Source organism: Carassius gibelio, chromosome B12 (genome assembly GCF_023724105.1).
Source record: "Carassius gibelio isolate Cgi1373 ecotype wild population from Czech Republic chromosome B12, carGib1.2-hapl.c, whole genome shotgun sequence".
In the NCBI taxonomy this organism is placed as follows: domain Eukaryota; kingdom Metazoa; phylum Chordata; class Actinopteri; order Cypriniformes; family Cyprinidae; genus Carassius; species Carassius gibelio.
In genome coordinates this window covers 10,924,941-10,938,740 of record NC_068407.1, presented here as the reverse complement: position 1 = coordinate 10,938,740, position 13,800 = coordinate 10,924,941, and the positions used below count along the sequence as shown (strand labels likewise).

Genomic DNA, 13,800 nt, shown 5'->3' with positions numbered 1-13,800 from the left:
ATCAGCTTTTATGAAGTGGACGTGCAGATCAGGCAGAGGCACATGTGTGTCTCCTCCTCTCTTTCTGGACTTTATATCTTTGATTGAGCAGCTGGTGAGATTATGCCAGTCGCTCTGAGACCTCCACTATCTCCCATTGCAAATGAGATGTCTTGAGATCCGGCCCACTAAATTGAATTGCTCAATAAAATAATTGTGATACGAATAAACAGATTAAAGCAATGGACGGTAGTAAACGGTGCTTCAAAAGCCCCTCAGCAGGAAAACATTACATGGTGTCTTCATAAATACTGTTTTTCAATAAAAAGAACAAATAAAACCTTGTGTATAATGAATCTTTTTTTATGGCATTTATCTTCTGGTTAGACTGAGCAGCTCTGTGCTAATGGTGTGAAATGCTGTGGAGAATTTCAGTGTCTGGCTGTAAAACATTTTAGTAACCAGTCATTCATCTGTCGCAATCAACACTGGGGTTTATGATCAGCCACAGAGCTGCTGTCAATGCCCAGCACCTTCTTTATTTAGGGTTTCCTAAAATCTCTCTCCTCCTCTCTCTCAGATGCCACCATCCTCAGTTATGACGGCAGTAAGTTCATGAAGATCCAGTTGCCAGTAGTGATGCACACAGAAGCAGAGGACGTGTCGCTGCGCTTCCGTTCCCAGCGTGCCTATGGTGTTCTCATGGCAACCACATCCCGGAACTCAGCAGACACTCTGAGACTGGAGCTGGACGGAGGGCGTGTCCGACTCACTGTCAATCTAGGTACATCAGCCAATTGGAGCACTCCTCACCTTAATAGTTAACACCACACATAGATATCGAACGTACATGTCAAACAACAAAGCATGGAATAATTTGTTTTCAATTTGCAGGCACATGAGTACATTATATCTTCATCTATAGTATATGTTAATAAGTAACAAGATTTATTTTATGCAAACATTTCCCTTTTATTATTCAGGTTGTACCTACAATTTAGTTGGCTATGAGAACATATCATTGACTTCTAGCTATTGTTTTTTTATATATATATATATACAGCTAATTATACTGCACTGTAGACTAATTATTATATTATTTATATTATAATACCGTTCAAAAGCTTGTAAAGTCAGTAAGACCTCAACAGTTAATAATTGTATTAATGAAGAATGATTAAATAAGATAAAAATGACTGTAAAAACAAACTATTTCTATTCATAATAAATCAATTCTAATAAATCTGAATGCATTCTAGTAAATGCTGTTCTTTTGAACTTTCTAGTCACCAAAGAATCTTGAAAATAAATTGTATCATGATTTGCTTGAAAACATTAAGCAGCTCATCGGTTTTTAACATCATAATACAAAATGTTGAACAGGAAAGCTTTCTTAAGGATCATGTGACACTGAAGCTGCTGCTGAAAATTCAGCTTTGCATTGCAGGAATAAATTACATTTACAAGTTGTAAATTGTAATGTATCTTATGTTATTCATGTTTTTATTGAATTTCTATCAAATAAATGCAGCCTTGTTGAACATAAGAAACTTCTTTCTAAAGCATATATTACCAAACTCAAACTTTTGAACGGTATATTATATTATATTATATTTTTACAAATGAGAACATTCCTGGGTGTACCTAAACTAAGGTTTTGTCCAGTTAGCTCATTTTTGGGGATACGTTTGTCCCTAAAATATAGCTAAGTATGTACACACACACACAGACATTAAACATTTTCAAATCCTTGTGTGTTGAAGAGAAGGATGTAGAACCTTCAACGGCCAGAGTCTGCGGCCAAGCGCTTACTCCCAGATGAGCACGCTGTAGACGTTCCCTACCAGAGAGTGCACAGTCCCTGCCTTGTACTGATACACAATATTCCTACACCTGCATACTACAGACTCCCCACTAGAGCGTTACATGTGTCAGGAGTACTGACAAGCCATTGTTCCACCCAATACGTTTCATTTACATCTCCCCACCAGCCACTAAGCTTTCCTCCCTCGTTGGCACAGCTTAATATTATACAGTCTTGCTCTACTCATAAAGCACCACCTCTGCTATTCACGAGTTCAAGCTAGTTCACAGTAAGTAAATTTGAACATCAGTCTTTAACTGTCCTCCCACATCATGTCAGGTATTTCTCATGCAAAACTGAGCTAAAAAAAAGTTCCTCTGCTAAAATGTGCAGAACCAAACATTCTCTCGCTAAAATGAATGTCAGCCATTCCCATTTGGCAGTGTGACATACACTGTGCCATTTAACATGTCCGCTTGCATATAGCATGTCTAAAACCTTCCAGTAGTCCCAGCTGGCTCAAACCTGCACTCCTCTGCATACACAAACAGACATGCACCCACACAAACACCAATCATTCCTTCTGTTCTGGAGGGTACTGCACTCCCTGTTAGGGTGGACACACGTTGCTCTCTGGCTGTTTGCGGCCACGATTTTCACTGTGGTTGACGACACGCGACGGGCTGCAGCCTCATGGGAAAACGATAGAGCTGGATTTGTGTAATGCTATGAATTCCTCTCGGCCCTCCACTCCATCATAGCACACGCTGAAGCATGGGACAGCCCAGGCTGTGCACGAGAAAATATCGATTCTCCATTCTACAAGTACACTTTGCAAAAGATAGTAATGGAAAAGGGAGGCCTCCTACCAGCATTCAAGCAAGGTTTTATATTATACAGTACCAGCCAGAACAAAAGCAGTTCAGCAAGGAGTCTCAGCGGTACTGTTCTTTTTGTGTTTTAAAGACAGTTCACCTTGAGTTTTTTTTTTCTTTCTTTTTTTTTTCGATTTAAGTTTTAGTGTTAAGTCAAATTCCAATGGGAACACTGGGTTTGGAAAAGATGTTAACATCTTGAATGTTAAGTGATATCAGGGTTCAAGGACAGTAAGTATGAGAGAGTTTTGGGCCATTTGACAGGCCATTGATTTTGTACATTGATTTTTATGCCTTGAAAACCTAACCGTTTGGTTTTATTTGATATACTCAACAATGTTGTTACAAATTCTGCAGATTTTTTACTAAGATATTTATATCTAGATGAAAATAGGGATGCACCGAATGTTCAGCAACCAGAATTATTCTGAACAATGTTATTCATCAGTTGCTCAGTAAAATTTTTAGGAATTTTTGCAAGGCACTTGACATTGCAAACAAACGTCTTCCCAAATACATAATGAGAATCATTTATAAATCTGCTGTTGTCAACAAAAACAAGCAATGAGACCTTCCTGTGGGTTTCTGCCAAAATAAAAGCTGAGAAAAAGCAAGAACTCCATCAGCAGTAATAAAGGTGATTATTGTAATTTTACTATTGTTCAATAAAATAAAATTAAAAAGACAATAATAATGATAATAATAATTACAACAGCTCCATTAATACATTTATTATAGCATTCACACATAGTGTTCAAACTGGATTCTGTAATAAAATTTAAATAAAAAATAAAAAAAACCTGTTCGGGATTTAGCCCAGCGTTTCATTTCAATCGGCTTCGGCCAATAATTTTCATTTTGGTGCATCCCTAAAAGAAAGTCTACAGTAACAATGATTATGATTTAGTTATGCGTACAATTTGTTTTCTAGCAAATTGAATTTAGCATTTCAATTGAAAATAAAAATTGATTTCTATCATTTCATGTTTAGCACATAAAATATATTTCTAGCAAACGTTTAAGATGCTGGCAAGGCAAGTAAAAACAGCTTAAAGGAAAATCCTTATTGTTGAACGCTGAAGAGAATTTATTTCAAAGCAGTATTAGTAGAATTAATAATGATCGTGTCAGTTTACTGTCTTTAGGGAAATTACCAACAGATTAGTCCCTGTTTTTTTTTTTTTTTTTTTTTTTTTTATGTGCTCACAAATTGGCTTTCCTTGAAGCTTCACTATGAGAGCCTACTATAAAATGTGTTATTCCTATGTTTATTCATGCACGTGGGGTTCTTCTCACATGCGAGCAGGTAAAGTGAGCATCACGTCAAGGGCTGTGAGTTTTTGGAGTGTTTTTATCTACAGGTGCATTCTGAATTCAGCTCTTCTCCCAGGAGGCTAAGGCTTACCGTGGACACGCTCTGGTGCTCTGCTGCGACATGTCCATAAACAAAAGTTTTTCCTCTCCCCGTTATCTGGCGGCCCTTTTCCCATTTCCAGTTTCGTCAAATACGAGTCAGTCTTTAATTCCTCTGTTTTTGCTCATTAAAAGGGAAATGGTTTTTAAAAATGTGAATATGAGAGCATCAGCAGCGCCCCTGGCGAGGACAGACTGTTTCTCTGGCAAGATTCTCTCTCTTTTCTGCTTCCTGAGCCGCTTTCTGAGCTAACCCAGAGAGCAAATTAATCAATTACCTCTGAATATTCAGTAGTCTTGAGACTAGTATGGAACTGGGTATAATCACATTTCAATACATGCCAAATTTCCCTAATTCTAAATATATTATGGCACAGTGAAGGCATGAATATTCATTAGCGCAGACAGCGAGTCCGTATCCACTCCACCTGGGGTTCATTATCAGCACACAGGAGGTAGAAAAGAAAGAGTGCGTATCTGGTCAGTGAAACAGCGCCTCGCCACTCCACCTAGTTTGCGTGTCTGTCCCCAGTTTGTGGGCGATGTGTTGTAATGGATGTCTGCAGTCGTAACCTTGAAGGCTGAATTTACATCTTGTCTGTTCTTCCCCATCTAGACTGTATCAGGATAAACTGTACTACCAGTAAGTGACTTATCCCCTCTCTTCCTCTTCTCTCTGCCTCTATGATACTGAACCAAAGCGCCTTCCTCTGTGTGTACTGTTCATTTGTATGTATGTGTGTGTGCGTGTATGCTTTCAGAAGTGTAAAACTTTGCGGTTACAAGGCCTCTGTTTTGTGGCCAGCAGAGCTTTGAGTGGTGTTTCCAAAGTGCGAGCGAGATGTCAGGTACGGCTAGTTTTTGCCTGTGGGCTGCAGGAGCCTTCGGGCTCCCTGGCAGCCATTTTCTAGGAATGTGAGAAATGGAGCTGACTGGAATGAGATTAAGTTTCTCACCCACAGATCACACTCCAGCTCACGCCGTTTCCAATAACCCTCCAAAAGATCATTTCCTCCGAGAGCCTCTCCTCAAATCCTTCCTCAGCCCCGAGCTTGACAGCCAATGACTGCTTCTTGTTTTCCTTCTGTCGCCTTTTTGTTGCTTCCTGATCACTGCAGAAGGAGCGACCATCAGGAAGTGTTTGATTTTCGGCCGGAAGAGGAAAATTTGACTTTTTCTTGAGAATTGTGCAACCGTTTACTCACCGTTGTGTTGTTCCATATGTATATGAATTATTTCTTCCTTGGAAAAAAAAATATAAATAAAATAGGCATTAGGATATTCACTTTGTCTTTTCCATACAGTGACACACAGCTGTTGCACTCCAAAATAAAAAAGGGGAAAAATCTTGATGAAAGTAGTCTACTATATATGGCATGTGCTACATTCCAACTCTTCTGAAGACATACAATACTATATATAAATGTAAAGACAATCTTCCTCTCTCTCCAGTGTGCTGTTAATTGGAGAACAGCTAAGACTGGATTAACCAATCAAACTACTGTACTATAAAAGGTTTCATTGTGCACTGATTCAGTTTACTGACTTAATGATCTGGTCACTTTCTTTGGAGCTTAACAGATAGGATATTTTACAAGTACATTAATTGCTTATGTTAGTTATTTATGTCATATTATACTGATTGACATGCATATTCTAAACATTCACAATGTTTTCCACAAAAAAAAATAAATAAATAGCAGCATACAGATGTGGAGCAATGTGAGGATGAGTTAATGATGACAGATTTCTACTCTTTTCTTGAACTCTCCTTTTTATAGTAAATAGACATGCTTTGTGTTAAGGAAGGTACTGGAAGAAGAAACAAAGAGATGTGATGAGACAGATAGGTGTTTTCCATCACTGCAGGCTTTGCCAATCTATCTTTTTCTCTCTTTTTTTTTTTTTTTATTTGAGAGCTCCAGCCTTCCCTGGCATTGATTCTCCGAAAGCCCCAGGGTAATTAATAGCAGTCTCTAAAGGCTCTTTCAAAGGAGTCTTTGTTTGTTTTTGTGTTTGCTAGTTTCCGGTACGTATCTCTCTGAGTGACTCATCATAGAGTGTTGTGTCCCCAAACTGCCATTGCTCATTCACATTCAAAGAATGAACGTAATGATCAGCTCCTTCATCATCAAACTAATACGGTTCTGCACGGTTCCTCAAGTTGTACTGTTGCATAGTAACAACAGCAAATGTGTTAATTTACAGAAGTAAGCAATCCTGAGTTCCCTGTCCAATCATGTCAAGGATTTTACCTTTTATCACATCATCTAATAAAGTGCTTTGTCCCTTGGTCTTACTAAGTATATTTTGCATGTGCGTCTATACAGGCTTTTGTGAGCATGTTATTGTTTTGTTATTTCATTGCGACCCTGATCTCAGTATATTGGCTAATTTGACAATAAGGCAGTCATCTGTGTTAACCTGAATGCCAAAGATAACAAAGCACCTGAGCTTCCTCGAGGGGCTTTGCCACATCTTTCGTCTACTCCCTCTGAATTATGGGAGCACAACACTCTCTCAGACACTCTCTCTAGTCTTATAAACAGGCCAGTGACAAATTAGGGGACACGTTATAAGGTTTTTGCGGCCAGAGACAAATTTTGAATATTGAAAAATATATTTATTTTCTATTTCTGTCATCGTAGGGTGAATCCAGCAGTCTTGAATCACTTAGCGTGACATGCTCATGCTCAAATAAGGATGTCAGACCGGACGCAGACTGCCCAGTCAATGATGTATATCGTAAAATCTGTTGATGTCACACAATCTGTCTTGGCTTTTCTCACTTGGCTCGTGTCATGCAATCTGACAAGCTGCATTCGTAGCTACAAAGCATTTACAAGCACTCAGTTTCAGTTATTTGTTTGTTTGTGTGTGTGTGTGTCTTTTCCATCAGATCTGATCAATTTAATGCATCCTTGCTAAATAAATAAAGCATTCTTTTTTAATCTTACTGACCTCAAGCTTTTAAGCAGAAGTGTATGCACATGAAACAGAATCTGCTCTGAGACACAGAGGTGACTCACAGTATGTATTTAATCCTTCAGATATTTGATTATGCATTGTGTCATGTATGCTTAAACAGATAAAGACTGTAGCTCGATTATGCAATAACCAGCTCTAGCTCAATTATAGCTGTGAATGTAAATGCACTTACACAGAGATGTACTGCACATAGGAGAAATTCACACAGGATGATTTTTTGATCAAAAATAGCTGACATAATTGAACAGAAGGTGTTTTTATAGGCGCATTAATGCCCATACACCAGAGATAATGTGCAAACTGAATACATTTAAGATGCATATGCCACCCCAGAATGATCTGATTGGTCTGTGTTTTTAAAAAGCTTCATATCAAAAGTTGAATTATATTTTCCAAAAAACTCAATATGATGTCCTATGCGACCGGCCTCTTGGGCATTGACATGTCCCCTAACAGCAGATCTCATGAACAAACCCCAGTCTGATTATTTAATAACACCTTGCACTCGATCTACGCAGAAATGTGACAAGTGGAAGACATTTTGATCCATTCAGAACATCCTTTACCAGAATCAAGAGATTCATGTGAATTCAAAAGGACCTCATTTCAAGGAAACAACCTACTATAAATATGCAGCAGCGTTGCCATTTACTGAAGCGACCGTGTTCATAAATATGCAGTGGCGATGCTCCTGTTTCATTTGTGATCCAGATAGAACAGCTGGGTGAAAAGCAATGCTAGCCGTCCGAGCCTGAGCAAGACACACCACTATTTGGGTTCTTGTTTGTTTGTCTGATCTTTACATGCTGTGGCTGACTGTATTAAAAGGCTGTTTATTTATTCAGGTTCCACAGTCTCAGAGTGATGGAGCAGATGGTCACATTATGATGCCCCCTGCTCCATCACAGCCTCAGTACCCCAGTTTTCCACAGTGATGTTCAGATCTGGGCAGGATGGCTGACTTTGTTTGAACCACTGGGCATCGGACCCGAAACCTTTTATCCCACATGATTGGCTCTTTAAATTATTTGTTTCTTCCTAATGAAGATCCAATTTATCTCCAAAAGCTAGCCATCAGGAGTCCCATGGGTTCGAAGAGATACTCATACTGCACATCAGAGGCATCATTTGTGTACCAAATTTATGTTCTTTTAACTCGATGGGACTACATTCTGGTGGTGCTAAATAAAGTTACCAGAACGTTCTCACCTGCATCTATTCCTTAGAAGGAAAAATTTGAAATGGGCCCAGGTTATCAAGCATTCACCTCCACGAAGCACAGAGTCTTGGTGATTGCATGGGTATTTTGGCATTGAAGAAGCAAAACAGCTCTAGCTTGACGATGTGCGAAACACAGTTGCCGGGAGCTGTCAGGATCCTCCACATCTCCCTCACAGTTGGGCATCTACCCACACAGTAAGGAGCCTTGGGAGATAATTATACACAACCACTGAACATATGAACACAGAGGAAGTCGGGAAAGGTGTGAATGGTCCCATGAAAACCACAGGAACCAATTCCACATCGATAGTGGAGAAGGAAGCTGGGATATTTCTAAAGAGTGGTTTGTCACCAGCCGGTACAGTTGGGTGCAGGGTCTTGTAAACAAATCAGAAATGGAAAAGTTTTGCACTGTAGTCCCCTGCTGAGAGTTCACCTTTCAACACAACATGTCTGACTCTGTGCTGTGTTGCTTGTTTACATTCTGTTATTTCATTTTACAAGTCACGCTTGAAGCAAATTGAGAAAGATGTTTTTCAGAACTATTATGAACCCTTGTGTCATTCATTTTGTTGTGTTTATTGCATTTTTTGCATCAGGAACTGAAAGAGAAAAACTGTTTCTGATGTGCACATGTATCAAACAGATATCAAACAGGCTAACAAAGGTTTGGGGTCAGTAAGATGTCTTTATTTTATTTAATTTTAAGAAATTAATACTTTTATTCAGCAAGGATGCATTGAATTATTCAAACATGACTGCAAAGTCATTTATGATGTTTTGAGTCATGAAGTAAATGCTGTTCTTTCATAATTTCTGTTCATCAAAGAATAGGCCCAATGAAAATAACGGTTCCCCCACAAATATTAAGAAGCAACTGTTTATCGAGCACCAGTTCAGTACATTGGAAAGATTTCTGAAGGATCATGTGATAGTGAAGGCTGGAGTAATGGCTGCTGAAAATTCAGCTCTGCGATCCAAATAGAAAATAGTTGTTTTAAATTGTAATGATATATCATAATATCACTTTTTATACTGTACTATTGATCAAATAAATGTAGCCTTCCTTCAAAAGCATTTGTAAATCTTTAGTTTGAACATCAGAAAAGGTATTGATTGCCGCCATTCTGTTTTTTCCTAACAAATGTGAATTTAGTTGGTTTTTAATTGAACCCAGTCTTTAAAATATATGTGCTTCTATGGTAATATCTTCGCTTGTTCTGTTCTTATTCCTTCTGTTATCCTTCCTAAAAATCATTTTTTCATTTCTTTCTGTTTTAGTCATACATTTTCCGCCCCACTCAGGAAGTGAGAGTCTTTTTCAGTTTGATAAATTTAGGCATCAGAAACAGGCCGTGGATGGTGGCCGTTTTGTTTTTCTAGCACGTGTGGGCGTTCATAAATGACTAAATCAATCCAACCTTCAAAATATATGAGATTTTGTGGTGATATCTGTCTTGTTACATCGTTTTCCATGCGAGCGTCATTGTGCTCAAGGACACGGCTTCTAATTGTCTGAATCTATGACAAATAGACAGAATCAGGGATTCCGAGCGAAAGGAGATGTTTTATTTAAGCTCCTGTGGAGAAACAGAAGCAGGGGCTTTACATGTTTGAACAGCCTGCTATCTCATCTCTCTCTTTTTGTATCCTCATTAATTATCTGTGTCAGCCATAGCTACTCCTGTCATTGGTGCGTGTGTGTGTGTTTATGAGCGTTGTTCCTCTTCTGACACGAAGAACAAGCCGTTGCCAATTAGGGACTCTGCCTCCCCCGGGGTGACAGTGTGTTCAACTAAGAGAGTGCTGTCACATCAGCTCATGGGTTGTTAATATGGTCTGAGTGTCAGCAGGATGAAAGATGCATATTTAGAAACTAGTGAGGTCACGATACGCTCATGGCTAAATCAGGCTATAGGTTGAGAGCGGCATTTTGGCTGGTTAGAGGTTTGCACATCCATATTTTCACCTTGGGTCTCTGACATTTACAGTTGCACCATCGAAATGGTTCGGCTGTTCGGATTTTGATGACCTTTAAATTATTTTCTATAAAAACTGCTTCATAGGATAGAATGAAATGTGAGGCGTATTGGTTTAAGGTTGTAGTTTTATGCTGTGGTTATTTATTATGCCGTGATATGAAAGTGAATGTTTTGTTAATAAATAGAAAGACAGCCTGTTTCTTCAAGTGTGAATTGTAATGTCACCCAGCAGTACCTTTTTGTTTTAAACCATAACCATAATTTTTTATAAATTAAATCCCCTCACACACAGGCGGTTGCAGACAAGATCGTATAAGACACAGTCAATACCGGTGTCAGAAATGAATTTCATTTTAAAGGGGAGGGTGAATAAATGGCTCACATTTTTTATTACATTCTTATATTTATTTATTTTTATTACATTTATTTATTTATGGCACACATTTTAAATGTCCGTGCTATTTGTCAATTTTGACAGGATTTTTGACCTGATCCCTGGTTAATTACTATACACGACACATAGTAAAAATAGAAAACTGTAACTGTAACTGTAAAGCCTTTAGCATTGCTGATTCGTCAGTCCCAGTAGAGCTGAGTTACTCTGTCCTCAATATGAAGCTCGTCCTGCCTCAAAATGGCTGCCTGCGCTTGTTTCACATGGGTATCGTTCTCCGCTGGATGAGCTAAATATGAATATATCTCATCTCTACTGGCCGAGACGAGACAAGCTTGCGTGTGTCTGTGTGCGCGCGTCTGGTCTGTTTTCTCCTGCTAGCCCTGTCCTGTCAAAGCGCTCTAGCCAGCCCCTGCCCGCCTCTGTCTTATTTAACTCTGCCCTCTCTCTCCACCCTGGGAGATGAGAATCAAAGTGACCGGACACACGCAACCATCTGCCCCAGTTCCATGGCAACAAGCTGCCCTCCCAGACAGAGAGAGAGGCTTTTTGTCTTTGCTGCTTGTGAGTTTATCTGAACATGTCTTTCTAATAAAGGCATAGCAGCCCTGGACCTTTAGCTGTCTCTCCAGCTGTCCAATCACACGCTGTCACCTTTTCACATACGTCCGTTTGCAGCGATGGTCAGAGGCCTATAAAAAGCACGTCATGTCTTATGTATCGCCGGAGGCTTAACAGTACAGCCCCTTAGTGTTACCTCTCAGTGGTGGCTTTTTCTTTTCCTTAGATCGAAAAAGATTCCTTTAGGGGTCGCTGTTGCGCCGTCTGAAACCTTACCTGCTGCTGCTTTTCTTTCCTTCAGAGCAGGCTCATTGCCGGCCATTCTGGATTCATAGTAATTGAGAGCAGGGAGGGATAGAAAATCGATTGGGAGCCTGGCAGTTCTTTAATGGCAACTCTTTTTACCTGTTATCAAGTGAGATGGGCTGCAGGGGCCCCTGACAATGACACGCTGCCCTCTTAGCAGCAGTTTGACTGATTAGGAGAGACAACGACGTGTCAAAGAGAGGCAGAGCGGTTGAAATCATAAAGCCTGCAGGCTCCTCTTCGCACGCTCTGATCATCAAGTGGAAGCTCGATTGGAGCCTGGAGGTCCAGGGGCCCCGTCGAACTCGCCGCACGCGCACACGGGATAAGGGGAGGCTCTACAGGCGAGAAATTGCTTTCTCGAGTAGAGTTTACAGTCTGTAGATTTTAGGGATGTGCTTGCTAAACCACTCAGGAGTTGGAAGAACGTGAGACACATATGCAGCCGAACATCTCGACTGACATCACAGACGAACGCAGACGGGTTACCTCAAGAAGGGCCGTTAGAAAACAGTTGCATGGCTCCATCTGGTGGTGGAAGTGGGATCATTCTGTTCACTGCACTCGGTGTATACTAACAAATCCATTATTTAAGACAAGGCCAGATTCATAACAGGGCTGTTACAGAGATCATGAAATGGACCAGAGGACGCAGATAGATCTAAGTGTGTGTATGTGATGTGTGAGAGTATCATTTCCTCTGCTATTTATTCTTTTTCTCTACATGGATATCAGTCACCTATCTACCCCCCCCGTTTTTAGTTTATCCCGTTTCACAGTCCCTTTCTTCCTCTGTCTCTCTATCACTCTCTCTCTCTCTGCTCTTTGTGTTAACCGCTGTGTGGGACATGTTATAGGTAAAGGTCCAGAGACCATATTTGCGGGCCAGAACTTGAATGACAACGAATGGCACACAGTTCGTGTCGTCAGAAGAGGCAAAAGTCTGAAGCTAACGGTGGATGACCTGCAGCCCTCTGAAGGTACAGCACATTCTCAAGTATTTTACCATCTTAAGACTAACACACATGACAATTTGTGAGCGTGTTGTGTCCTGTTATGAAGTGTAGAGCGCTTGAAGTGGGAAGTTTGAAGGATGAAGGTTATTGTCTCACCATATACAGTACGAATATATGTATATGATTAATGCTTTATTTTGAATTGCAAATCATACCAAAGATTCAGGTTCCCTGTGGCGAATAAAATTTACCTATTTAAATATGACCTATTAACTATTAATAGGATATCTATTAACATGTACACTGCCATTCAAAAGTTTTGGGTCGGTATAATTTGATGAAAAATACTGTAAAAACAGTAATATTGTGAAATATTATTCTATTTTAAAATAACTTTTCTATTGAAATATATTTTAGAATGCAATTTATTCATATGATGGCTTCAGTTTCTTATTATTCTCATAACTGTCACTAAAAACAGTTGTACTGCTTAATACAACACCATTTAAGTATAAATAAAAAAATCCCCAAACTTGGAATAGTAGTGTAATCCTATAAATACAAATCATATAAAATAGGTACAAATTTCATTGAAATTTCCATGCAATAAAAATAAAAACATAAATAAATAACCTTTTTCAAATATGAAACCACAGGTATTTTATATTGTATATGAATTGTATTTTTATTTTTTTGCAATTGGGTGTATGAGAGAATTTTAAAGGGGTCATGATATTGAGAAACAAAATGTTCTCGATATTTACACATAAATTACACATAAAAAACATACCGCACATTTCAAAACTAACTCTCCAGTTTGAAATATGAATTATTCTTTTGATCACTGAATTTGAAATCGGGACAATTGTGACATCACAATGACTAAACGATTAACTTCACTCTGTCCCTTTCGTGTTGTCTATATTTTTAATATTTTATATACAGCAAGCAATTAAAAAATCGCTCTCATTATATAACCACTGGAGCAGTCAATTAAAATGCACTGCATGACTGCTTTAAAATCCCATATAAGTTAAATCATCTGTAGTGATAAGATAAATCTCAGCGATGCACCACATGGTCATAATTATTTCCTTTAAGTAATTGCATGTACTCTTTGTTAACGGTCTTGAGGAAGGGCCTTCCCTGAAGAGATTCAGTGACTCACTTCCAATAGCCTCCCTCAATACTCCTCAAGGGCAAAAACACCTTTTGCAATCCCTCCACTGAACGGAAGCATCATATGAAAAAGGTAGTGCTTTCCCAAAGTGCAGTACAATCATCTTTAGTTTCTTACTGGTGTGTGTTCAACACTTTGACT

The 13,800-nt window shown here is 39.1% G+C and overlaps 1 protein-coding gene across 19 annotated transcripts in view; it reads left to right on the top strand.

Annotated features, from left to right (window-relative positions):
* Positions 1-13,800, top strand: part of nrxn1a (neurexin 1a) — a 170,975-nt gene that overhangs the window by 90,077 nt on the left and 67,098 nt on the right. For 14 of the 19 annotated variants that reach the window (XM_052570700.1, XM_052570697.1, XM_052570691.1 and 11 more), the window contains 3 exons: positions 560-763; positions 4,688-4,714; positions 12,381-12,503. In XM_052570700.1, coding sequence (XP_052426660.1) covers positions 560-763; positions 4,688-4,714; positions 12,381-12,503 — 354 coding nt within the window. The remainder of the gene's footprint in view (positions 1-559; positions 764-4,687; positions 4,715-12,380; positions 12,504-13,800) is intronic. The other 5 variants (XM_052570704.1, XM_052570703.1, XM_052570702.1 and 2 more) reach the window with 1 other exon arrangement.